The 26845-nt window shown below is 43.4% G+C and overlaps 2 protein-coding genes and 1 long non-coding RNA gene across 9 annotated transcripts in view; 1 reads left to right on the forward strand and 2 right to left on the reverse strand.

Annotated features, from left to right (window-relative positions):
- LOC119565874 overlaps positions 1-7815 on the reverse strand; it is a 27687-nt gene extending 19872 nt beyond the window's left edge. For 2 of the 4 annotated variants that reach the window (XR_006289969.1, XR_006289968.1), the window contains exons 1-2: positions 6183-7815; positions 5133-5281 (exon numbers count right to left, since the gene is read on the reverse strand). This is a non-coding gene — a long non-coding RNA (uncharacterized LOC119565874). Of the gene's footprint in view, positions 1-4833; positions 4878-5132; positions 5282-6182 lie in introns of all 4 variants that reach the window. The other 2 variants (XR_005224960.2, XR_006289970.1) reach the window with 2 other exon arrangements.
- Positions 1-17186, forward strand: part of LRRN4 (leucine rich repeat neuronal 4) — a 21340-nt gene extending 4154 nt beyond the window's left edge. For both annotated transcript variants that reach the window (XM_043544073.1, XM_043544072.1), the window contains 4 exons: positions 1000-1697; positions 3381-3585; positions 7809-7946; positions 8779-17186. In XM_043544073.1, the coding sequence (XP_043400008.1) occupies positions 1007-1697; positions 3381-3585; positions 7809-7946; positions 8779-10084 (2340 nt within the window). In that variant the 5' untranslated portion in view covers positions 1000-1006 and the 3' untranslated portion in view covers positions 10085-17186. The remainder of the gene's footprint in view (positions 1-999; positions 1698-3380; positions 3586-7808; positions 7947-8778) is intronic.
- On the reverse strand, positions 13630-26229 carry CRLS1 (cardiolipin synthase 1). Of its 3 annotated transcripts, none has more exons than XR_005224962.2 (8): positions 25661-26229; positions 23794-23931; positions 21508-21637; positions 20476-20561; positions 18568-18636; positions 18104-18195; positions 17793-17923; positions 13630-15488 (listed from the first exon to the last, which is right to left on the reverse strand). XR_005224962.2 is itself a non-coding variant. In XM_037896173.2 (7 exons), the coding sequence occupies exons 1-7, from the start codon at positions 26093-26095 to the stop codon at positions 15401-15403; spliced, it is 1038 nt and encodes a 345-aa protein (XP_037752101.1). In that variant the 5' UTR covers positions 26096-26227; the 3' UTR covers positions 13630-15400. The 3 variants fall into 3 exon arrangements, 1 of the variants encoding a protein (XP_037752101.1); XR_006289967.1 differs by having other exon boundaries at positions 17793-17950; XM_037896173.2 differs by lacking the exon at positions 17793-17923 and having other exon boundaries at positions 25661-26227.
- Positions 26230-26845: the final 616 nt, after the last annotated feature.

Consider the following 26845-nt stretch of genomic DNA (forward strand, 5'->3'; position numbering starts at 1 on the left):
GCCAGTGCACCACATCATGCGAGAACAAACCCATGGCAAGGTGGACAACATGATTACCACCCAATTTACTTTGGACCTTTAGAGGCAAGCTCCTGTCTGCTCTGTATGGTGATTAAAGAGCCTATTGAACTTCACATAAGAGGAGATGTTTGCCTGTTCTCTTTGACCAAAATTATCCCCTCATGTAGCTTGCTGTGTACATATTGTTTTTATTATTTATTTGTATTGTGGTAGCACCTAGGCATCCCAGTCACGGCCCAGGAACCCATTGTGCTAGGAGCTGTACAAACACAGAACCAAAAGAGGGTCCCTGACCCAAAGAGTTTACAGCCTCAGAGTGTGTCCACACTTGAAAGAGTTAATGGCGGCAATGCTGTACAGCTGTAGTGTAGACACTAACTACAGCAATGCAAGGGGTTCTCCCATCGCTGTAGCAAATCCACCTCTCCGAAAGGTGGTAGCTAGTTCAGTGGAAGAATTCTTCCATTGACCAAGCACTGTCTACACTGGGGACTTGGGTTGGCTTAAGTACGTAGATGGGTCAACCTAACTTTCGTGTGTAGACCAGCCCTAAGTTGGCTGCTGCTCTCCCCTCAGACCTTCAGCTCTGAGTATACAGCTAGGCAGAGATGATAGTGCTGCATGTGTGTTTGTACAGCATCTAGCATGATGGGTTCCTGGTCTATGAGTGGGGCTCCTAGGTGCTAGAAAGATAATACAACTAATAAATAATAACAGGTACAGTTTGGGACACATGCTGGTTACCTTTGGGATGAAAGGTTTTATGTACCTTTAAATATGCTCAGATGAGACTTCCTTCCCAAATGCCTCATCTTTATGGCAGTTTAATTACAGCAGAGACTCTAATTATCACCTCCACCATCTGCAGGCACCAGCAAAATATTTATCAGTGTTTTGCTTTCACATAGCTCGTGGCAGCCCCAAAGGGCTTTAATTTACTTCTCTATATTGCTCTTTTGTTTCCCCCTCCCTGAAAAGCAAAAGAATGTTTTCCCTCCTGCTCGCTCTTTCTCTGCTGGAGTGGGAGGCGGCGGCCGGCCTGACAGACAGAGCAGCTCCAGCTGCGCTGGGGGATTTCACAGCTCTTTTCCAGCTGGCCCAGCAAGACCACTGGGAAAACAACATTAATCTTACCAGCATGTCCTGTGAGGATCTGAGGAACAAGACATGGACCCACTTGCATCTGAACAACAACAGCCTGCAAGCCTTCCCTGCCTGCCTGCCTGGGGGACTGGAGGCCTTAGACCTCAGCACCAACCAGTTGCCTACGCTGAGTGGCGTGGAGATAGTGAACTTCCCAAAGCTGCGTGCCCTCTCCTTGAGGCACAACCACATCCAAGAAGTTGTGTGGGGAACCAGAGCCCTCAGTAGCCTCCAGTTCCTGGACCTAAGCACTAATAAATTGTCCTCTCTGCCATCATGCCAGACCGCCCACCTGCCAAACCTGAAGTGGCTGTCGCTGGCCGGAAACCCCATCACTGAACTCCAGCCTCTGGCTTTCTCCTGTTATCCACAGCTACAGTTCCTGAACTTGTCTGCCACTCTGCTCGGGCGTGGGAATGGCGGAGGGATTAGCGCATCAGCCTTTGCAATGAACATGCTGAAGGGGGACACCGGGAACAGAGCTAGGAGCACCATTGACATGCTTGACTTGAGTGGGACCTTTCTCGAGAAAAGTAAGTTTGAAGATTTTTGTGGTACACATGGGGCCTGATCAAACCTGATGAAGTGAAACCACTGTTAGCGTCACAGCTACCCGCAGTAGAACTGCGGACCTTCGGAGCCGTCAGCAGGAGCTGCAACAGCTTGAGCTAAAGGTCACTAGCTGGGGCTGTAACAGACTCATATCCTCCACTGATCAGGCACAGCGGAGGAACCTCTAAAACACACCCACCAGTCGGTTACAATCAGCAGTGGTGGGAATTCTCTCGTGTAGACAAGACTTCAGAGGGGAAGGTGGAGAAATAGCTGTTAGCACAAGCCTAGCAACTACACCTGCCCACAACAGAATTTCTCATCTGTCCTCATAATCCCTCAATCCCCGTCCACTATCCTCTCCGATTATCCAGCTCTCAGCCTTGGGCTCCTCCCTTTCCTCCTCTTTTCCTATCCAGAGTCTTCTAGAAGCCCTTCTCTTGTTCTTTAGTGGCCTGTCTAACGTCTGCCTTTCCTCCCCCACCGCTAAACCCTACCTAATCTCTTCACTTTCTCCTCTTATTATTGGCACAGCATGGAGAGGCTTCCACCAAGATCAGGGCTTTGTTGTGTTACGCATTATCAATCCACAGAGCAAGAGGCAAGTCCAGCCTCAAAGAGCTTACAGTCTAAATAGACAAAATAGGACCATGGGAGGATGATCATCCCCATTTTATAAATGGGGGAGCTGAATCCCAGAGAGATGCAGTGACTCGGAGTCTGTGGCAGAGCCCAGAGTGCACCCCAATTTCCTCAGTCTAGTCCCTTAGCCACAAGACCACTCCTCCTCTCTACAACAGTCTTTCCTCTCTCTCCCCCCCTCTCCCTCCTGGGCTCCCGTAACATTTCATCCAATCAAATGGGTAAAATAATTCCGACCTGGTGAGATTCAGTGAATGGATAATTGTTCAAATCCTTTGAGCAAGACAAAGGAAAGTAGCTGTGGACGTGTGAAGGGGAATTATAAACCTGCTGTTCTCATACAGCCAGATCCAGACATTCCCTAGCAGAGGTTCCGGCCCAGTCACTAATCAATCCAGGACTCTGCGCTGCGCTGAGTGAGGGCGCTTTGCCTTACAGCTGTGCTGCTAAACTGCTGGGGAAATAACTAAAGGCCTGGGAAATTCTTATATTCTTTTCTATAATTTTTTCATTTTTCTTTTGGGGAATTTCATGTTACTTTGATTTATCCATTTTATCCATGCTGGGGGGGGCGGGTGGGTCCTCCCCTAGGAGCTGAGAGGACCTTGGGGGTTAGACCCCACCTGGCACTCACCACGCAGCGACAGCTTCTTTGTCCCGGGGCTGGGCCCAGCTCTTCACTCTGGGCATAGTGAGCTGGTACCTGGGTCACAGCGCCATTCTGATTTGGCCCAGCTGCCCCCCATCATGACAGAAGGGCAGCCAGGCCACACCTGAGCAGCGCTGTGACCGTGTGCGCCAGGTTGCAACACGCGGAGCAGGGAGCCAGGCCCAGCCCCCAGGAGCCACTGCTGCAGGGTGAGGGTTTTCATTTTATTTCATGTTATTTTGCATTTGCTATAACCAGCAGGTGCATCAGTTTTCAGTAAAACTCAATCCACTGCAGTCTGCTTACTGGCCAGTCCTAAATTCAGCACAGTTCTCCGCTCACATACCAGTCACCCGGGTCTTCTCTGCTTCAGTTCAGCAGGAGTGGGCCCAAGACTTGGTCAGCCTTAGGTCGCTCCACCTTGCAAGGATGGCCCAGCTGAAGAGCTTCGATATGGATCTATCCAAGTCTCTGCCCAGGCTGAGAGAACTGAATTGCCAGGACTCCCGTGCGCTGAGCAGGGTGAGGACGGAGCTATTTGACGATGCTTCTCACCTGACCTTTCTCACCTTCCAGAAGTAGGTGTTTTCTTTGCTCATCCATGTGTTAAAATGCCGCTGTCTGCTGAAAGTGTCTAGTGACAGCTGGGTTCCCTCACTGCCCCCATAATTCCCCTGGAGTCATCCAAATAGGAGGGTCTTTAGTGCATGGGGGAGCTGCCGTTTCAATTCATTTGGAATTCTTGCGAGGCCTTGTTGGCACAGCAGAACTAGGATTTCCCAGGCTGTGTGCCAGAGTCTCTTCCCTGCTCCAGCTGGTGCAAAGATGCCAGATCTCTCCATTGTCCTATGCTACTCCGCCTGCAGCCTTTAGTATAGAGGGCATACTGGGCACCTGTTAGAGAGGTGGGGCTGGAGTACACTGCACTCCAGAGATCTCTGGCTGGCAGAGAGCCCCTTAGGTGCCATACCCAGCTGGTGCAGACTAAAGCAGCCATGAAGTTGCTCTAAACTTCACCAGCGCTGTCCTAGTCGTGTCTCTGATTCTGGGGACAGTTCTGACTTCTTCACAAGCTCCCAGCCTTGCTGCAGCCGTGGATACTGGGAGTAGCAAAGAATCTGGCCCCATGGGCCAAACTCACATCATGATGCAGAAACTGCCTGAAACTGCCTTAATGAGCCTGGTGCAGTTGTTGGCACCTGTCAGTGTGCGGTTCTTTCTTCCTTTCCTGGGCAGACTGGTGATTTAGATTTCACTGAACTCAAAAGGCCAGAATTCCCTCTCAGCTGCACTGACTTCAGCAGAGATGCAGGAATGGAACTGAGAATCTGGCCCAAAGTATTCATGACCCTGCAGCTTAATCACGCCTGGGTTGTGGAAAACCCAATGCCCCCCATTCCCTCGCCTTTGGAGTATTTAGCCTAGACCAGGCCTAAGTGCGCTCAGCAGATGTTATAAGGCTGATGGACTGGAGATTTATGGAGCGAAATCCCCTGCTAGTGTAAATTGACGCAGCTCTACTGACTGGATGATTTCAAAGTTTGTGAGAATGGCCTTGTCTGCATTGGGGGCTAAATTGGCCCTGCTGTGATCGATGCTGCAGCCATCGATTTAGCGGGCCTGGTGAAGATGCGATAAGTCAATGGGAGAACGCTCTCCCGTCGACTTCAGTACTCCATCTCCCCAAGAGGCAAAAGGTAAGGAGACACTCTCCTGCCGACTGTCAACATAGCGCAGTATATACACTGCTGTAAGTCGATCTAAGCTACGTCAACTTAACTTATGTATCTTACATAATTTAACTAGCGTAACTTCGATCGACTTACCTTATTAGTGTAGACCAGACCCAAGTAATTCTACTGGGTAGACCCTTGGAAGAGAGATGGGAACAATAAGTGAGACATGCTCAAACCAGGAACTTGAAATATCTATTTAGATTGCAAGTTCTTTGTGGCAGGGACCCTCTTTTTGGTCTGTATGTGTAAAGTGCCTAGCACAATGGGGGCCTATTCTACAACTGGGACTCTTATGCATTACAGTCATACAAATAATAAATAATAATAATAATAAATACCTGCCTACAGAATTCACTGACTACAAAGACAAAACAGGAGGATTAACGTACCTGGGATAGGGGATTGTCGAGACCAGAATGGAAATGAAAGGTTAGGATCACATAAGCAAACACAGTTTGGATAGGACATTCGAGTCAGCGGACCAGGATAAGGAGGGTTGACCTAACTGCTGTCATGTTGAAGCTCTGGCAGCTTCTCTCTGCAATGGATGGTGGAGAAGGGAAACACCGTGTTATACCCTTAGCTTTCCTAAGAAGATTTAATTAAAATAATGAAGGTTAATTGTTAAACACTGGATTCAGGGCAGACAGGTGTGAAAGGCAAGTGCCGAGGGGGAGCTGGCTCAAAAGAGAGAGGAAGCTGTGGAATGTAATAGTAACGTGTGACACTGCATAAGGCTAAGAGCAGGGTCCCCCAAGGGTCAGCTTGGAGCCGCTTTGTGTATCCTGTAGATCAGTATCCAAAATTCTCATGCCAGGCATTCGAGCAATAGCAAATAGCGAGGAAAACTGCAGTGGGACATGCGATGTTTTAGGGAGAGGGAGAAAGGGAAAGTATTTTCATCGTAAGTTACATCTTCAGGGCACCTTGCAGATGTAACTAACTAACCCTCTCATCATCCCTGTGCTACAGGGAAGTATCATTAGCGCCATTAGCTGTGGAGACTGAAGCATACTGGGGTAAATTCCTTAACTCACTTTGATTTCAAGTTACTTCTGCACTGCCAACCCCACGCCTTCAAAAATCATGAGCTGGGCCCTCCAAAATCAGGAGATTGGCTTAAAAATCACGAGATCACTTTAAAAAATAGTAAATGTGTGTGGGGGAGGGGGTAGCTCTTTGATTTGCCTTCTGGTTTTTGAGCTTTTGGGGTTCAATTCGGATCATGTTTTCAAGTGCTTTTTCCTGCAACCACAGCGGTGAGAAACTCCTGGTGCTGCGGTTTGAGGTAAGAAACGCCAAATATGGCGAGACTCGTGATAAAATTCATGAGAGTTGGCAATGCTGGAGCTTGGCCAAAAAGTCAACACTGGGTCACTAGCAGAAGCAGCTGGCTATTGTGTCTACTCCACAATTCACTAGACTATGTTGGTCTGTACCTCACTGCTGGTGTCCAGGGTAACCCGTGTTGCAACAGACTCTCATACCAATCTCGGAAAGTACCAGTGTTCCACTGGAATAGCAGCAGTGCTCCATTTATGGATGGTGTACAGGTGTTTGTACTGTTTCTTTAAACCTCCATCAGGAAGCCAGGCAGGAGGAGTTCTAGGCAGAAACTGCAATGCAGCAGAGAGAGACAGTAGTTATTGCTTCTTGGAGAATTTCTTGTTCTGTGTTAGGAGAAAGCAACTCTGTGATTCTTTCAGGGAAGGATACAGAGCTAAGGATGTATTTTGCATCACATACCATGGGTTACACAGTTATGAAGTAGTTAATGTAGATAAAGGTGTAACATGAACAGTGAAGGCAATGTACCAGAACAGCAAGTATATTGCAAATAGAGCAGTCAGGACTGATTAGGAAAGGATTTAGAGGATATTGTGGAAAATCCTTTAAGCCACCAGCCAGGAATATGAATGCAGCAGAAAATGAACAAACAGGGCACTGGATTCGTGAACAGAGGACAGACCACAAGTCTAAGTGGTAGTGAACAAAGAAAAGATCAAACTCTGCTCTCAGCTACACTGCTGGATTTGGCTACAGAATTCACGCAGCACTGGTACAGAAGATGGGCAAAGGCGGCCTCCCTGTTCACAGAACTCAGGTCTAACTCGGAAGGAAAAAGCACAGGACAATTCAGGCACAAGAAGGTGCAGAGACAACAGCAATGTTACTATCCCCAAGTTCAAAAATCAGGAGTAATGCTTAAAAATCATAGATTGGCTTAAAAATCCTGAGATTTTTAAAACAACAATAAATGTGGGGTGCTTTTCCTTTGCCTTCTGATTTCTGACCCTGTCATGTGCACTCAGGTCACATTTTCAAGCTTTTCTCTGCAACTATGAGGGCTCAAAACTTACCTTTTTTTTTTTTTTAATGAATGCTGAAATTCTCAAATTGTTCCCTGGATTCCAGGAGCTAGAGCTTTCAGAAAAACATCAAATATCATTACACAGCTAGTAACACTGTACCAATGACTAGAGCCCTGCACGGACACAAAATTTGTATCCGCATCTGATCCGCGATCCACAAACATGGTCTGTGGATATATAGCGGACATCTGCAGATTTGCAGGGCTCTACCCATGAGTCAACGTAAGGTGGATGCTTGGCGTGCAGAAACTGAAGCTATTCCAAACATGGCATGAAAGGGTTGAAAGGAGGCTGGAGAGTGAATTAGGAGGACCATAGGGGAGGAGAAGAGGTGTAGGATGAAATGAAAGCCAAGATGAATGCAAGGGTACAGGGATAAGACAAACTTTACCAAAGCAGAGTTGCTGGGTGCAGGGTTCTTTTCCTTTCCTGCTGCCGTTCCTACTGCATTCTGGTTATGCCTTTAACATAAATTTGCTGCAGAGAATGAATCTAAATTGGGGTGAAAGTGATGATACGTGAGGGTGATACGTGAGAATTAACTTGGTTTTCCTGCAGGGGGGGATTAGTAATCTGCTATGAGCCAGGAACAGATTACTGCCTCCCCAGGGAGCAAAGAAGGTTGCATGTCATCCCTTATGCAGACTCCTTAGCGGACACTTGCTAAAGATTCTCAAAATTTTCATCTCCTAGCTGTAACCTGAGTTCCTTTAATCCTTGGAATATCAACTCATCAGGTAGCATCAGCATCAACCTGTATGGAAATCCTTTAGAGTGCAACTGTGGACTTTCCTGGCTACTTTCTGATCCGAAGAGAGTTGTACTGCAAAGGTAAATGACCTGTCAGCAGCGTATTACTCACACAACAGGAATGTAGGAGTCAGTATAAGGATTATCCTGAGCCTGTTTACTTCAATTTTTGCTACAAGTTGTGCATGGATGGTGTAGTTTTCCTGTTGAAATACAAACCCCACCAATATTATTCGGAATCACCATCTGTTCCTCAAAGGACAGACATCTAAAATAAAGTTTCCTTCAAGAATTGAGTATGGACTAATTATATTTGAAAGCAACACTGTCCTGTTAACACAAGCAGAACTATAAAATAATGGCATCTACTGATAATTTATTCTCTGCCTCCCCCATTAGTACGTTACTGCGAGTACAGATAAAATGTAAGCTAGCTCAGTGGCCTTAATGACATTGTGCCCTGGAGATCTGCAGTCAAATTGTGAGCTCTGATTCCTAAGCCAGCAGGGACCAAGAATACTTTGAAAGTAACTACACATCAGTCTACACTGCCCCCTGCTGTCAGACTGGGAGAGGCATTACTCAAACGTGGTTTTGGTGCTTAATGCTTTCTGTATTGTGCCTTCAACTTCCACTGCACCTTACTGAATCAGACCCGTGGCCTTCCCAGTTGGGGGATACTTGCTGCCCCTTGCAAAATGTATGCAGCCAAGTTGGTCATATGGTGAGGAAAATAAGCCTGAAAGTGCAGAACTGTAGTCAAGACTCTGCTTGGCTTTGGCCCCAGATTTCATGTGAGAGAACAGGTTTCTGATTGGCATTAGCAGCTCACTACCTGATACATTTCATAGATGCTGAGGGTGCCATCCTATAACTGTTATGTCATTTCTAATTCGTTTGCTTCATCCTGCAGGGCATCTGACACCATTTGCAACACAGCCCCAGAAGACGGAGAGATGCCTTCATCCTCATCGTCTCTTTCGCTGTTACAACTCTATGATGAATGCCAGGCCAAGAGAAACATCACATTCCCCACATCAAACACTCCTCCTCTCACAGAAGACTCTTCCAACCTTCCCATTATCGATTCCACTACTGTGGCAGCAACGATGGACTCTACTCCATTTGCTGAAGAACTTTACAGCAACTCCTTGGCGCCACGAAACATGGTAAGTATGACGCAAACAGCTCAGATGAAGAATGATCCCACAAGTGTGGACGTTTTTTCCAAATCTACTACCGATCCCACTACTGAAGAAACAGCAGCCACCTCTTCAACAATTCGGGGAGAGCTTTATAGCGACTCCTTAACTCAGCAAAGCACTGTGAGTACAATCAAAACAGATTCATTGAGGAGAAATGCCACAACGACCACTGCTCTGTTCCACCAAGAGGAAACATTCTACCAGTCTACTAATAACACTTCCACTGAAGCGACAGGACCAACAGGGACAAACTCTCCTCTTTTTCCTGGCATAGTAAGTCCATCTCAGACAGATCAACGGCCGCAAAACCCCACAAAGGCAAACCCTATTCCAAATCCTACCCATGCTGTAATACAAGTGGATTATGTAGATGACTATTACGATGATGATCAACCAAAGGAAACCACAGTTCAACTGATAATAATCTCTTGTGACTACGACCCCTGCCACCACCTCCAGAAGCCATGCTCTGAACTTCAGAGGTTGTCCCCATGTCTGTGTCCTGGAGTGTCTGGAGAAGACACTGTTCCGGATCCACCAAGACTCAGAGAAGTATCTGAAATGACAGACACATCAGCACAGATCCACTGGTGTGCCCCCAGTTCAGTCGTTGATACTTATCAGCTTGCATATCACGCAAAAGGCAGCGAGAAGAGCCAGACCCTGGTGGGTGACATCTATCCCACAGCGAGGCAGTACACACTGTACAAACTGTCACCAGACACCACCTATTGGGTGTGCGTGATTGCTTCTAACAAAGCAGGATCGAGCCAGACGATGAGTGAGAAGATTTTGGGCAATCCATGCACCCAGTTTACAACAAAACACAGCTATAAATCCATCTTTGCGGTCTTGTCCCTAGCAAGTGGGGTCTTCCTAATCACCACCATCGTATTGTCTGTGTGCCTGTATCAGAAATGTAAAAAGCCTCACGCTGAGCAATATGGCACACACCTCATCTCTTATAAAAACCCAGCATTTGATTACCCCTTAAAACTGCAGCCATGTAATTAGTCCCAGGTAGCTTTGTCAACATCAACATCTTATAGCAAAACATCTAAGTGGAATCCAGCTGCTCACTTGGTTAGGAGTTCCTCAGAGGGTTGACTTCATCCAAGTTGTAATTCCAATGAAATTACATCAGGCACATCTGTGGCTCCGAATGCTTTGTTTTGTTACAACAGGACACCACCTGGCTTGTTTCTGAGATCTCTATTTTCCATTTCCAAAGATCTGTGTTTGGGGTGAAGTTTCTCTTTTTATTATAATGTATAATTATTTTCTGGCAGCTGAGGGGGAGGTCCCAGTGAGGATGATTTTAAAATGAAGTGGGGGGGAGGGATGGGGGGGATAGGGGTGGCACAACCTGATGTGGAAGGAGGAAGAGGCATAGTCCTGAAGTTCCTTGGCTATAGTGCTTCTCTAACCTAATCTAACATGATGTTGAAGCACCCAGAAAGCCCTGATAGAAATAATCCCTAGCATGTATATAGTGCCTTTCAGAGGTAGATATCAGTGTTTTACAAAGGCACAAGGGTTTATAGATTTTAAAACCAGAAGGGACCGGTATGATCATCTAATCAAGCCTCCTACAAAACAGTGACCACAGAATTTTGTCCTGTGATTCCTGCATCAAGCCCCTAATTTCAGGTGGAAAAACATCCATCATATCACTATCCCCCTTGTACAGATGGGGAAATTACCAAGAGGAATGGCTAGATTTTTTTTAAAAAAGGTCTTTAGGTGCCTAAAGGTGCCGACAGCTTTTGAAAATCCCTGTAGGCCCCTATCTGCATCATTAAGCACTTAAAGACCATTAAAAAAGATGGCTCCACAGCCCTATTTAGGTGCCTAAATAGCAATGCCCTCTTTATCAGAAAATCTGTACACATACAAATCCGCTTGCACCTTTGAAAATCAGTCTAGCTTACTTAGGAGCCTCGCTGTGGATTTAAGAGCCTACCTTTAGGCACCCAGGATTGGAAATGTGGACCTTTGGGTTTTTTGTTTAAATACCTACTCAGCCCCAAACACTTTTCTTGAAAGTGTCACCATCCTGCCTTATTAGTGCATGTCCCTGGGACTAGGTCTACAAAATAGCTGGCTGGGGCAACAGGGGCTCAGTTGGGATTGTACTTGGGTAACTAGACTGAGCCATGCTGCCATGGCCACACTGTTGTTATTAGACTCTAGCAGAGTACACTTGTGTACATTTACCTGAAGTGAACATTACAGCTGCGGTGTACCTGTACATGTCTTCCAGCAAAACTAGCGCTCACCAGACTTTACATCCCTCATAGAAGCAGAAAAAAGAGCAACAAGAAAAAAAAATCCTGTCAGTCTTTTATATGCTATAAAGAAACAAAAATGACCACAAGCCCATTTTAAAAAAACTTTTGCAGATCACCTTTAAATAGCCTAGGTGGTATTTTGTGCGTTAAGATGCTGCCATGCTGGTTTTGCTTCCATCTTATTATTCCACTACAGCATGCTCCTCTCAATACAGAACATACATAGCTGTAAGTGAGGGTTTGTACAGGGGCAAAAGGGCATGAGTGTAAACTCTGAGATTTTTGCTGTTGGAGATGGTTTGAACTCAATAGAAAAATGTAATTGAAAAACAAATGATTGAAAATGAAGGGTGGGAACGGTCTTGCGGTCCTCGATTGAGAGGGGCCACACACCCACAATGCCAGCCAACCGCAGTGGGAATGGCAAATGTGCAGCACCACTCAGGATCCAGCCCCTTAAGAACAAGATGTAAAGATTTAATGAATTAAAAAAAAAGTATATTATAAGCTCCTTGGGGCAAGGACAGTCTTTCTGTTCCATGTTTGTACAGCGCCTAGCACAGTGGGGGGTTCTGGCCCATGAATGGGGCTCCGAGGTGCTATCACAATACAAATAATAGAAAGAATGTTGTATGGAGTCTCCAAAATGAAAGTAAATGGCTGCAATTATAACATGGGTCTCAATCATTCCACCATCAAAAGAACAAAACAAGCAAGTTAGCACCATGTTAAATGATCAAAGCCTTGGATTAATCTGCAAAGTTAGTAGACTAGTGATATTGAGGTTGACTGGGACTGTCATTATTATACTGAGGGAGATAACTGAGTATCAGTGCGGGTAGTGTGGGTAAAGGTTGAGATAAGTTCTTAAAAACTGAGATCCTGTCCACTCCAGTGGACATTTAGGATGAGATTTTCCAAGATACCTAAGGGATTTAGATTCCAATTAATTTAATTTACACAGGAAATGGGCATCTAAATCACTTAAGAAGCTTTGAAAATCTCAGCCTTAAATCACCCAAGGCCCTGTTCACAAGAGACTGGAGTTATCCTTCTGTCTTGACCAAGTATTTCTCTCCCATGCTTGTTGTTCAGGATTGCAAGTGTTCATTAACAGCCCTTCATCCTAGAGGTGGCTATATATCAGGGGTGCTGTATGAATATAATCTGCGAAGCCCATCTCTTTTCACAGTAGTTTTGGAGCATACAATAAAGTATCATTTTTATTCTGGTACACTAGCATGTGCTCTGATGTCAATATTGTTGGGTTTTCATTCTGTATCACAAGCATTAATATATTTACTAGTGCCTGCCACCACTTTGGGTCCCAATTTTTTCTCTCCTGCTCCACTCCAGCTGCAGTTAATGCTTGGCACCAATTTTTGATAACTACCCTATGCCTTGGAGAATACCTTTTATACCACTCTGAGTCACTGAGGTCAGTTATCCTCATTAACTTTCCATAAACCAAACCTATATTAAAGGTGACTTGCAAATAGAAAAATACGGATTGTGCTCTTTTGCATCTATGATATAGAAAGGAAGCATGAATCATAATTTTAATTTTTTCAGGCATCATCAGCAAAATGGAAAATTTAAAAACCTGCAAACTAAGGTTTCCTACTATCTTTAAAGTTTAATTTTTTTAAATCTGTTCCACACTAACAATTCTTTATAGATTAGGCTGATGTTGGCTCTACTTGTTCCAAGAACATACAGCATCAAGACCTAAATAACTACTTGTCTGCAGGGAGAGTTTAAACTATTTCCCCCTGTCAATCCAATCTCTCATGAAAAGAGTGAACTTAAAACAAACCCAGGCAGCATTAAACTGTTTTTCACCACCGTGCAACATGGAAATGTAGCCTATAACTGTGCCACTGTAGGGGGTCACTATTTGTTCAGACTCTTCACTTGCAGAATGTACCAATAAGGACAGATTTCATCCTGACAAATACAGCCATTTGAACTCAGTTGCTTTTCAGATGTATGGCCCAAGCTCATTATTTTTGCACAACAACGAGCTGGGATGCAGAGTCCATGATTGTTCTCATGGGTAAGATGGAGTATCATTTCTGTACCTTACCTATGTTTTATTAGAAGCAGTTAATATCCAGAATAAACCAGTGAGGACAGAAGGAGCAACTAATGTATATGCTAGAAACAGCCAACAGCTCTGCACTGTTTAACTACTTCATTTAATATAAATACCTTGGACACACAACTCCAAGTAACTGTACAATAAGCTAAATACAAAGACAAGTCATGAAACGGTGTAGCCATTTTATTCATAAATGTGCTGAGGCACCTGCATGCTGACATGATCCTTCAACAGCCTCAACACTATGAACAACATATTCAGGTGTACCTCACTATACTTGAGATGGTGGTAATGAACAAAAAAAGGAATAACCTGAATGGACTTTGTCATCTCTCCATTTTAAAATTGTGTTCCTGAAGAAATACCATACTCCCAATTAACTAAACATGCATGTTAAGAAAAAACATTTTATATGATTTGCTTTACATTTATCCTTCCGTTGTACATAAGACAGATCTGGACTGCTATACATGGTGATAGCTAAGAGACAGGTATTGAATAAAAATTAAACATTGTCTGTGTACCATTTCTATACAAGTTAAAAGATAAAAAATTTAAATGTTTTATATACACACCTACAACTACACCCCCTCAAAATCATTATCTAATAAATTCACTTTTGGTGATAGAGCACCATAGTCCAACTATTTTTCAGTTACTTTACCTCCTGACACCTCAATTCTTTGCTACTACATGCAAAACACACCATACCTGGCGCCAAAGTATTTAATAAGTAGATTTCATTACTGTTAATATGAAATCTCTTGTCTTATACTTTTTGTGGCTATCAGAGTATAAGCAAGGAACAGGCATTTAATTCTGTAACTTTAAATAGTTTTGCCCTATTCTTTGATCACAGGTGGTAAATTGAGATCATAGCAATCCCTGATGAACAACGCAGTCAAAGATATAGGAGAATCATGCACAAAATATGCAGCTTTAACGGTTTCTAATTAATCCAGTGATTTCGAAAAGCATTTAAAATGCCTTGATTTTTCTCAGTTCTATTTACGCTGACATTTCTGCTCCAAGATGATCTCAAAGTGACCAAGCAGGTTTTAAAACAGCACAGTATAGCTCACACAGGAAGTTCAGTGCCTTGGTTTCTCAACCACTACCAACTAGCAGTACTAGAAACACGCTTCTATTTAAGAACTCGATTTATCTACATCTGACACTACACCATGAGCCCTAATGTCACTAGAATCTTCTCTCTGGGGACAGATTCTCTTCAGTAAAAATACCAAGATCACTAACTCTGAAATACTGTATGGACTGTATTATTCATATCACAATGAAGATTTAAAAACTTGAGGGAAAAGAGGCTCACTTTGCTGTAGCTCACGAAAGCTTATGCTCAAATAAACTGGTTAGCCTCTAAGGTGCCACAAGTCCTCCTGTTCTTTTTACATTTCTGAAGGTATCATTCCCTAGTGATTTAATGCTTTCCTTTGCAGCAAACTATAATATTTAGTAAATCCTAATAAGTGATTCTGTCTTGTGACAGTATAACTCCATGTGTACTAGATCTGAAAAGAAAAGGGAGCTTCGTCAGCACACTATTAGAATCTAATATACGATCCAATTCTGCATGAAGCATGCAAACTTTAGCTTCTGAAAAGCAATATAAAAAGAGATACAAGATTCAAAATGCAGGACAGCTACTGGTGACTTAAAAGTGCCTTTAAGAACATTGTGATTTTATTTAACAATTATATTTTTATTTATAACTTTCAAAAATACATTGAAAATTCAATACATTTACAGTACATGATCAGACTTCACTTTTACTTCATATCAGTCCAATTGTGATGACATGGTTTGAATTGAAAAAACTGTCCTAAGGAAAAACACTGAGTTCTTATTCATAGGCCAGTTATATTGTCCTTTACAGTATAGAAAACAGTGATGTGATGAGATGGTCCTTTCTATAACACTTCATTTGTTGTTTATTACCTGGACTGTTTTCCGACCATAATGATAATAACTGTATGCAGACGTTGCTGTTGTGAAAGCTGTAATGCACCTTTGGGGGGAAAATGGTTAATATAAATTAGTTACTTTGTGCCTAAATATTTGAATAATGCCCCAAGCTGTATTTGAAATGGTTTCCCTATTCTTTGCTACAATCTGAGTGTGTATATTATGGGACTTCCTATGCTAGTCACAGAGACTGAGGTCAAAGGCTGAAGAAAGTGTGATTAAGAAAATTCTCACCCTCCCCTTCTCATTTTAATGACTAACTCTGATTGTAAACAACAAATATCATATTCAAAACTGAACCACACTGCAAAGCAAAGCGTATTCACATAAGCAAGCTTCATTGTTCAATAGTCTGCTTCACCACAGAAATCATCATGTACTGGGCTGAATTCTTAATCCAGTTATACTTGTGACAGAAAAGTGGGGGACGAATCTGGCTCAGTGTATCTGCAGTATGCACAGTGTTCACCAACTTGAGAACTGGCTGACACTACTTCCAAGAGGTTTTTGTTAGCTTGTTTTTAAATATATGCATGACAACTACTAACAAACCCCCGCTCCCCCAAGAAAACAAACTAAAATCAAGATAATAATTCTTGCTTGCTACATCTTAAAATATACATAATGCTACTGTTTCAATCAATTGCACTCTGATGATGGCTACACAAGCAACAGTCAAATCTCTATTCTAAAAACTAGTATAATCTAATTTGTTTCTATAGTTCGCTTAGAGGCCATGTGAATGGCCTCTTGTGAGACCTTTTAAAAAATCCCGTTAAGTTATATCTACTAGTTCTCCTTTATTCACTGTTCTGTTAACTTTTAAAGAATCCTAATATGTGAGAGCAAAAATGCCTTTTACAGAAGCTATCCCAGTTTGTTTCCATATAATATCAGCTTTTAATAAGTATATTTTTCAACATATTTACCTGGTTATTGAAATAAAGGTTACTTTACCTGGTTATTGAAATATTTTTACCTGGTTATTGAAATAATTCCTCAGAACCTTTTTAAAAATAGGTATACTGGATCCATCAGTCCTTTAGTATAGTTCCTAATAGCAGATTGTGTATTTCTATTAACTGCTCAGCCACTTCATTCTTATAGTAAGTTCCTTTAGAATTCATGGAAAAATACCATCTAGTCTGATCACTTGTCGCAATTTAAATTATAAATTTTTTCTAAACATCCTAAATGGACAGTCTCTCACCTTTATACCTGAAAATAGCTGCGACAGACTTGGCAATTTCCTGCAATATCTTTGGGAGATCTTGCTATATTAAGTTTATGTATCATGCGGCAGGGACTGTATGCAATTTCACAGAGAAGGGAAACCACAGCTCCTCCAGGAACAAAGAACAGTAAGGGTGATTAGGCAAATTCACTAAGGTTGTAACACCTCCGGAGAAGTACCACACCACCTAGAAAGGCTCATACACACTAGTTCAAACTGGATTCACCAGAGACCAACTGACAAAGAAAGGACTTTGGGATGACCAGCCTTGAGTTTAAACTGACTCAGGGCCTTCTTTCTGATGCAGCAAACTGTCCAAGGGGAGTCCCAATTCTTCCTGGGAAAGCTTGAAAGGATTTTGGCCTACCGAGGCCCTGTAAGATTGATAAGTAACTTTTGGTGAGCTTTTAGCATGTGCATAAGGACTATTATTGTTTTTTTATGGTTTCTCTGTAATGCTTTCTCTGTAATGCTTTCACCTTAAGAATAAATGTGCTTGCTGCTGAAGAGCTGTGTGGTAACTTGTAACTGCTGGCAATTATACTGTTCGTAAACCTTCGGAGAGAAAGCAAAGACACTGGTATGTTTAGGCACTCTGGCTTGCTGGTAATATCAGAGTGCAGATAGGGAACTTTGCAGCCTGGAAAAAAAAAAAAAAAAGGATCTCTGCCAAAAAGAGGTGATGGCTGAGGAGCTAGGCACCTAGAGGGGGTTCCCTTGAGGGTCTATGGGAAAATACAGGTGCAGTTCCCCTGAACTGTGACAACAGCTAATCAAGGAAAGACTGATGGAAATAAACCATTGTGTTCTTTTTCTCATAGATTGCACCTATACTCCCTGGTAACCTAGCAGACATGACTGACTCCCTCAAGCATCTTATTTCAGAGATACTTAAAGAACTTCTCCTTTAAAAGTTATCTGATCTTCAAATTGGTTAATTTCTACTTTGTTTTACCTGCCATAGTTTGTCCATTTCTACTGGCATCACTTGTGCTGCAATTTTAGCAATGAAACCCTTTTAACTGGAATAAATGCCATAACTTTCCATTTAACAGTATCAGATTTTTCCTGACCTTTCCACACTTATGTATTTTAATTTAGGGATGTGCATACCTTCTGTGATGCCTTCATGCTGATTTGGAAGACTTTAGTTTCTTAACTTTCATCCTTGGGTTTTGACTGGCTTCCTCATGTGTTTAGCTATTTCTCTCATAACAAATTAAGCACTGATATATTGCTTGGTTCTGTTTCAGCCAAAAAGAAAACGTCAGCTGGAAGATCAACCATACAAGTCTGTAACCTAATTTAGGCTTACGGAGGCACACCCTTCTGTTCCATGAATTTAACTTTTTAATTCAATCAGAATTGCTAGTTTCTTTACAAGTACATTACAGATATCACAAAAAATAAAAAATGTAACTTACCATAAAGTCTGTAGATATATGCTATCTACGTAATCGAAAACAGGAGCCGCTAAAGAAGCTGCCACCAAGATTAGCTGAACTGCTGTGTTCATCTGGTAAAAATTAAATATAAGTTGTGGCTGTACTGAAATAGAACTTTACCACATTAATGTCCTTCACATTACTTAAGAGGTTATTAATAACCTTAGCCAATATATGGAAAACCAGGCAAAATACAAGCTTTGAGATATAGTTGCTGCACGTTTACTTTGTTAATTGGACAACTTATGCGCTTATAATTAAACATGTGCTTTGCTGGATCACACCCAGAGGACTCAGGACTTTGTGGAATAAAGCCCTATATAAGAATTTGTCAGTATTAAGTGCTGCCGAAGATAGCAGTCCGAAAATTAATAGTGCTTCAGAATGGTGAAGGCTCCTGGATGCTGAAGAAACAGGTATTTATAATAAATGATCACCTTTACCTTGCTGATGAAAGTTGGTTTTAACTGGGCAGTAGCATAACAGGGGTTGAAATATCTACTAAGTGTTCTCTGTGAAAGAAAGATAAAGGTTGTTTATGTTTAATGTGTGTGTTTGAAACAAATCTCCACAAAGAACACACTACAGAAAATCACTCAACACTGGAGAAACAGTTACACTAATCTACTCTTTGATAAAATTGACATTTAAAAAAATTATGTAAAACATTAAACTGAAATATAGCAGTACAAGTGAGACAATAAAAGTGTTACTTAATAATTAGTGAAGTGATGGAACGTTGCTTTTATGCCCTGATAATAATTGATGGATTTCATTTTGTAAAATACTAGTTTATGATTTCCTAAATTTCATAGTCTCATACGTAATGTTGTTCGCAAAAAGAAAAGGAGTACTTGTGGCACCTTAGAGACTAACAAATTTATTTGAGCATAAGCTTTCGTGAGCTACAGCTCACTTCATTGGATGCATTCAGTGGAAAATACAGTGGGGAGATTTATATACACAGAGAACATGAAACAATGGGCGTTATCATACACACTGTAAGGAGAGTGATCACTTAAGATGAGCTATTACCAGCAGGAGAGCGGTGGGGGGGTAGAAGGGGGAACCTTTTGTAGTGATAATCAAGGTGGGCCATTTCCAGCAGTTGACAAGAACATCTGAGGAACAGTGGGCAGGGGGGAATAAACAAGGGGAAATAGTTTTACTTTGTGTAATGACCCATCCACTCCCAGTCTCTATTCAAGCCTAAGTTAATTGTATCCAGTTTGCAAATTAATTCCAATTCAGCAGTCTCTTGTTGGAGTCTGTAAACCAGTCCTTGCTTACAGACAGCCCCGCAACCTGAAGCAAATACTCACCAGCAACCACATACCACACAACAGAAACACTAACCCAGGAACCTATCCTTGCAACAAAGCCCCTTGCCAACTGTGTCCACATATCTATTCAGGGGACACCATCATAGGGCCTAATCACATCAGCCACACTATCAGAGGCTCGTTCACCTGCACATCTACCAACGTGATATATGCCATCAATGCCCCTCTGCCATGTACATTGGTCAAACTGGACAGTCTCTACGTAAAAGAATAAATGGACACAAATCATATGTCAAAAATTATAACATTCATAAACCAGTCAGAGAACACTTCAATCTCTCTGGTTACTCGATTACAGACCTAAGAGCCGCAATTCTTCAACAAAAAAACTTCAATAACAAACTCCACCGAGAGAATTGCTGAATTGGAATTAATTTGCAAACTGGATACAATTAACTTAGGCTTGAATAGAGACTGGGAGTGGATGGGTCATTACACAAAGTAAAACTATTTTCCGATGTTTATTCCCCCCCTCAGAGTTCTTGTCAACTGCTGGAAATGGCCCACCTTGATTATCACTACAAAAAAGTCCCCCTCCTCCCCCACTCTCCTGCTGGTAATAGCTCACCTTACCTGATCACTCTCATTACCGTGTGTATGGTAACACCCATTGTTTCATGTTCTCTGTGTATATAAATCTCCCCACTGTATTTTCCACTGAATGCATCCGATGAAGTGAGCTGTGGCTCACAAAAGCTTATACTCAAATAAATTGGTTAGTCTCTAAGGTGCCACAAGTACTCCTTTTCTTTTTGCGAATACAGACTAACACGGCTGCTACTCTGAAACATGTAATGTTGTTGTTCTCTTCCCAGGTAAATCTTCACTATTTCCCCCTAAGTTTTGGATCAACATCAAGCTGCATAACAAAGCTTTGGCAAATATGTTTGTTAAGTAATTGCCGCTTCCTACCCCTGCTAATACACATCCTAACAGAAAACCTATTCAAAGTCCAAAACTATTTGATTTCATGTCCATCCACAATTTGTTTTAAAGCCACACACTTACCGGTGGGGACAGTGTTTTGTATCGCACATAAAAAACAGCAGCAATTAGCACTATGTCCCTCAAAATGATCAAAGTAGTCAGTGGAACTGAAAAACAAATCAACAAAATATAGTTATAGAAGAAATCGTCAGGATTTGAAAAATTTGATTTAAACAGGTTTTTAGCTGCAGATAGACAAAGTCCACCATGATACACCACTACTACATGTTCACACGTGCAATCCCCATTCACACAAAGAAAATACAAACCATTTGTCTTTTCCATCTAAATAAAAATCAATGCAAATTTAAGGAGGGAGGGTAGGGGGCAAAAATCTATGATTTAGCATTCAGTGGCAACATCTAATGGTATCAGAAGAGTATTATATTATCCTGCAGCGCTTCCTACAACCAGCACCTTTCCTGCACAGTCAGACCCATGCAGATGGCAGAGGTGAACTGGTTCCACTGTTGTCCGTTGAGAGAAACACACCCACCTGCCAGAAACATCATCTATTTTCAATAACTGCCAGAAAGCATGAACTCCAGAGCAGCCAAGACAAATCTGAATTAATTGGCAAGGGTGGCCCCAATCATCCCATTTCAGATTGGAAAACTGGAGTCTAGCATAGAGATTGATAAAGTGAGAAATGTCAGTCTCAGAACAGTGGTTTGATGTAGTTGTGTATGACGTATGTTTTCTTTTAAAATATGAGTTCTATGAATGGAAAGTGCAATAAAAGTATTCTTTGTTAAAAACAGAGCAAACTACTGCTGAAGCTGAACCTAGTGACAAAAGTTGTTCAAGTGCTCAACAGCAAAACAGAATTAAAAGTAAGTCAGAATTTTATGATTTTATATTTGAATAAAGTTCTTTAAACTTTCTTTTAAACAGACAACAGTAAAACCCAATTGACAAAACTGTTGTAAGCTAAAACTAGTTTTCCTCATTGACAACGTAAGAAGTGTCTTCTTTCATTAAGTTCACTTCTCCATACTATTTAGTACTATCTTATGAAAAAAATATAAATACATGAATTTAACACGATCTTACCTGGAATAAGACTTGCACAAGTGAGGCTGACATACAGGACACTGATAAGAATTTTATCAGCTAGCGGGTCAAGGGCACTTCCCAAAGCAGATTTCTGACTGGCCCAGTTTCGTGCAATAAACCCATCCAACTATAAATATAAGTTTAATATGTGAACGTTTGATAGCTAGAAAAAAAATCAGCATCTACTACTGTTACCAGGATATGTGATAAGCAGTATGAATATAATGTAGGTAATTAAAAAGATATAAAGTATTATCAGAAGGGCTGTAAAGCGATTACAAAAATTTATTCGCGATTATTCATGCTGTTAAACAATAGAATACCAGTTATTTAAGTATTTTTGGATGCTTTTCTACATTTTCAAATATACTGATTTCAGTTACAACACAGAATACAAAGTATACAGTGCTCACTTTATTTTTAATTACAAATATTTGCCCTGTAAAAAGCAAGAAATACTATTTTTCAATTCACCTAATACAAGTATTGTAGCGCAATCTCTTTATCATGAAAGTTGAACTTACAAATGTAAAATTATGTAAGAAAAAAACCCTGCATTGAAAAATAAAAATGTAAAACTGTACAGCCTACAAGTCCACTCAGTCCTACTTCTTGTTTAGCCAGTCGCTCAGACAAACAAGTTTATTTACATTTGCAGGAGATACTGCTGCCCACTTCTTGTTTACAATGTTACCTGAAAGCAAGAAAAGGCATTCGCATGGCACTATTGTAGCCGGCATTGCAAGATACTTATATGCCAAATGCGCTAAAGATTCCTATGTCCCTTCATGCTTCAACCACCATGCCAGAGGACGTGTCCATGCTGATGATGGGTTCTGCTTGATAATGATCCAAAGCGGTGCAGACTGATGCATGTTCATTTTCATCATCTGAGTCAGATGCCACCAGCAAAAGACTGATTTTCTTTTTTGGTGGTTTGGGTTCTGTAGTTTCCGCATCAGATTGTTGCTCTTTTAAGACTTCTGAAAGCATGCTCCACCTCACGCCTCTCAGATTTTGGAAGGCACTTCAGATTCTTGGGTCGAGTGCTGTAGCTATCTTTAGAAAACTCACATTAGTACCTTATTTGCATTTTGTCAAATTTGCAGTAAAAGTGTTCTTAAAATGAACACCATGTGCAGGGTCATCATCCCAGATTGCTATAACATGAAATATATGGCAGAATGAAGGTAAAACAGAGCAGGAGAGACACATTTCTCCCCCAAGGAGTTCAGTTACAAATTTAATTAATGCTTTTTTTTAAAATGAGCATCATCAGCATGGAAGCGTGTCCTCTGGAATGGTGGCTGAAATCAATATATTTGAAAATGTAGAAAAGCATTCAAAAATATTTAATAAATTTCAGTTGGTATTCTATTGTTTAACAGTGCGATTAAAACTGTGATTGTGATTAATTTTTTAATTGTGATTAATTTTTTGAGTTAACCACATGAGTTAACTGCGATTAATCGACAGCCCTAATTATCAGTCAACTTTGTTAGAACCGTGATTCCCAAACTTGTTCCGCCGCTTCTGCAGGGAAAGCCCCTGGCAGGCCGGGCCGGTTTGTTTACCTGTTGCGTCCGCAGGTTCGGCCGATCGCGGCTCCCAGTGGCCGCGGTTCACTGCTCCAGGCCAGCAGCTCCCATTGGCCTGGAGCAGCGAACTGCAGCCACTGGGTGCCGCGATCGGCCGAACCTGCGGACGCGGCAGGTAAACAAACCGGCCCGGCCCGCCAGGGGCTTTCCCTGCACAAGCGGCGGAACAAGTTTGGGAACCACTGTGTTAGAAGATACAAATAACGTATTGAACACTTTCCATCTGACTACTCAGATTCTAGTCTAGAAGCTTGTGAGCACATCCTAATTCCAGGAAATTCATAGAGCACCTGATTGTCAGAAACATTGCTAATCTGCATACATGATTACCTCTTCTGGATGCAGAAATTCTTAATCTGCATTTGCAAGCAGACAGTTGCTTGCATAAATACAGTTTATACACAACTCACTGGGGGATTCTCAGTTACCTGTTTAGGGAATCTTTAAGGCTGTTTTGCACTAACAGAGCAGCACAAAGCAGCCTTAATGAGTGGTAGAATCTGGCCCTCTCTTGTCATCATGGCTTTCCCAGGCATTTCTACAAAATAATTAGCATACTAGCTGATCTCATATTACTGACTTAAATTTTAAGAGAATTAGTAAACTGTTTATACATTATGCAGTAAATGTGATTTTAAATTAAAAAACAACAAAATACATTTCAAAACTCTGTTATGCAACATACCAAGTCTGTTATCCCAGCCAAAGCAAAAACACCCAATGCAATGTTGAAATTTTCTTCAACAATCAAATAACCCAAAACTGGAGCCAAACCAATTCTTGCCAGAGAAAGTATATTTGGGATTGTCCATGGGTTTTCATACTGGAAAATAAGAAAATTAAAAAAAAAATAAAAAGAAATCAGTCAAGCCTGCATGTGATTTGAATATTCACAGTAAATACACATTTGACTGAAACCTGGATTGCCAGAATGCCTTGAAATTCTGGGAAATAAACCTCTCGACCAGACCTGAACCTATAACCAAGACAAGAAGGGGTGCCTGAACAGCTCCAATACCACGTGCCATTTTATTCTGATACTTGACCACCAATGAACAACCAATTTTTTTTTTTTAAATAAAAGAACAATTTGTATTAAAACATGCAAAATGCATCTTGGTAAGTTTGCTAGAAAAGAAAATTTTCAAAATTTATAATGCTCTTTATTAGAATTTTTTATTTCATAAAACTGAGCTATCATTAGCTCCAAACGTTGTGACAATTTAGTTTTAAACGATAACTCGCCCTCACATATAAATCAATATGAATGAATTAGTAGAATTATACAAGCTTTGTATCTTTAAAAGTAGACTGAGTTGGTTTCATGTTAGCACCTCCAGCTTCAACCTTAGTATGAAAAACTAAGCGCAGGTGAGCAGCGAACAGCTGCCCAAGGAATGGGGAATGTGGGGGACAGGATTGAAATATATGCAAACAAATAAACACTGTAATGGATGCATCTGCAAAGGAACTGATTAAGCTGTAAATACAGACTATGAAAGAGAGGAACCAAAACTGTTTATTCCATAAATATAAAACACAGGACAATTATCATGAATATAGAACAGACCTGGCATAAAAGATAGGAGGAACCTACTGTGTTGGGGGTGCCTGGTAAGATAATAAACCAAGTGCACCAAACCTGGAAAATTTAACATGCATGAAGTCAAGTAAGGAAAAGAACGGCATAGGAGACTTGAGATAAAAAGCTAACAAGTATGGCTTACTGGAAAGGGAGAAGGGAATATCTTACATTTCCAGAGAATACATTAGCCAGTGTAACTGAGTCCTCAGTGAACCTGTCTAGATGGGCTTTGGCAGAACTGCAGATTAGGTACCTTATGCAAACTGATCCTTTTGTATGAATCTCATTTTGCTAAACTCTAAACCTCGGGCTGCTCGGGAATTCCCCACCGCTGGGCCCGCAAGCTGTGACTTCACTAGGGAAAGAGGTGTGCTCTCAACTCAAGTTCACTGTGATGTGATGTGAAATCCTAGTCAAGACAAGGCAGTTTGTCCTTTTCATGGGACTTCGCAGGCAGAGATGGGGGAAGCATCAGGTTGTTTCCCCACTCAAGCTGCTCACTTGCGCGACGACTCACGTCCTGCCTAGGGCCGTATCTGGAGCGAAGAGCAGAGGGCGGACACGATCCAGAGGTCGTGCTGGCGCGTGCCCTGGCCTGCCTAGCCCCGGGCGCCGGAGACAGCTACTAGCAGGCCCCGGACGAGTGACCCCGGCGCGTTGCTAGCCGCGGCCGCGCTCACGCAGCGCCCGGCCACGCGGACCCGTCCGCACAAGAGGGACTCGGCGCCTCCTCGCAGCCCAGGCTGCGGCGGCGGAGGAGCCAGGCGGGCGCCGCAGGGGGATCCAGCGGGGGCAGCTCGGTGACGAGACGGACACGGTGGGAGGCTCCTTCCCCGGGCAGGGGGCTGTGGCTGGCGGGGCGGCCGCGGGAGAGGGCGTCGGGCCGGGCGGAGGCGACTGCGTGGCGCGGGGGGTGGGGGGGGGGGGAGCAGAGGGGGCCGCCGGGGCCTTCTTCACAAGCACGTACCAGCTCCGAGTAGCCGCTGGCGGCTCCTCGGCCCCTCCGCGCCGCGTCCCCCGGCGGGCCCGCCTCACCGTCGCTGCGCCGCCGCGGCTGGGGGCTCTCCCCGCCGGCGGGGACCGGGCCCCGGCCGCCGGGGCGCGGGGAGCCGCTCGCGAGCCGCTCCGGGGAGAGCGGGGCCGGGGAGGGCGCGCGCAGCAGCAGCAGCCGCGACTCCCGCCTCGCGCCGGGGGGGGAGGAGGAAGAGGAGGGCGGCGCCCGCGGCGCGAGGCCGCTCAGCGGGGGGGCCCCCAGCGCGAGGCAGAAGCCGCGGCGGCTGTTTACGCCTCCGGTCGCCCGGGACCGGCTCGCGAGCGGCCTCGCGCCGCTGCCCCGCAGGGGCCGGCTGGCGCCTTTCAGGAGCCCCCAGGAGCATCTGCCCAGCCAAGCGGTGGCCAACATGGCGGCGTCCACCCCCTCCCCCCGTGAGGGCGCTGGGCGCACTTCAGCCCTGCCAGACGCAGGGGAGGGGGCAGCCACGCCTCAGCCTCCGTTCACCGGACAGATGTGTGCCTGAAGGCGTTGGAGGTGGGTTTGCGACTTTTGCGACCGCTGCCATTGTGCTTTACGGCAACCATCTCTCCGCTCCCTCGCCCACCCCGGCCTTGACAGGCTTGCGCACGCGCCTGGGGTGCCTGCGGCTCCTCCCCCGCAGGAGCGAGCCGGGGGCACGGCGGGATCTGGGGCGGCGGGGCTCTGCCGCCCTTCCACAGCCCCAGGGCGCGCGGTCCGGCCCGGCCCCTGAGCAGGTTGTTTCATGGCTGCGTCCTACCAGCTGTACTTGAAACTCACTGCCCCTTAGAGAGTGAATGAATATACATATCAGGGCCCTGCTGTTACCGCCTCTGTTGCATGTTTTTGTCTTAAAGTGTCTCACTCTTCAAGGCGGTGTATGGGGTCAGGTACCTGCAAGGGCTTTGATAGTGAAGCAATGGGGGGTAACTTACACTGTTAAAGGGTTGTTTTTTTTTTTAAGTGCCATACTAGCCTTTTCATGGGGAAAAGCCTGGGTTCTAGGGGCCCAAGAAAAATTACAAGAATGCAATCCAAATTTAAGTGATGTCAATTACACTGGCTGGTGAGGGCAGGGGGCTTTGGATCAAACCTTTAATGAACTCATGGTTACTGTTTCTGTCCCTTCATTAACTATTC

The sequence above is a fragment of the Chelonia mydas genome, chromosome 3, assembly GCF_015237465.2.
Source record: "Chelonia mydas isolate rCheMyd1 chromosome 3, rCheMyd1.pri.v2, whole genome shotgun sequence".
Taxonomy (NCBI): Eukaryota; Metazoa; Chordata; order Testudines; family Cheloniidae; genus Chelonia; species Chelonia mydas.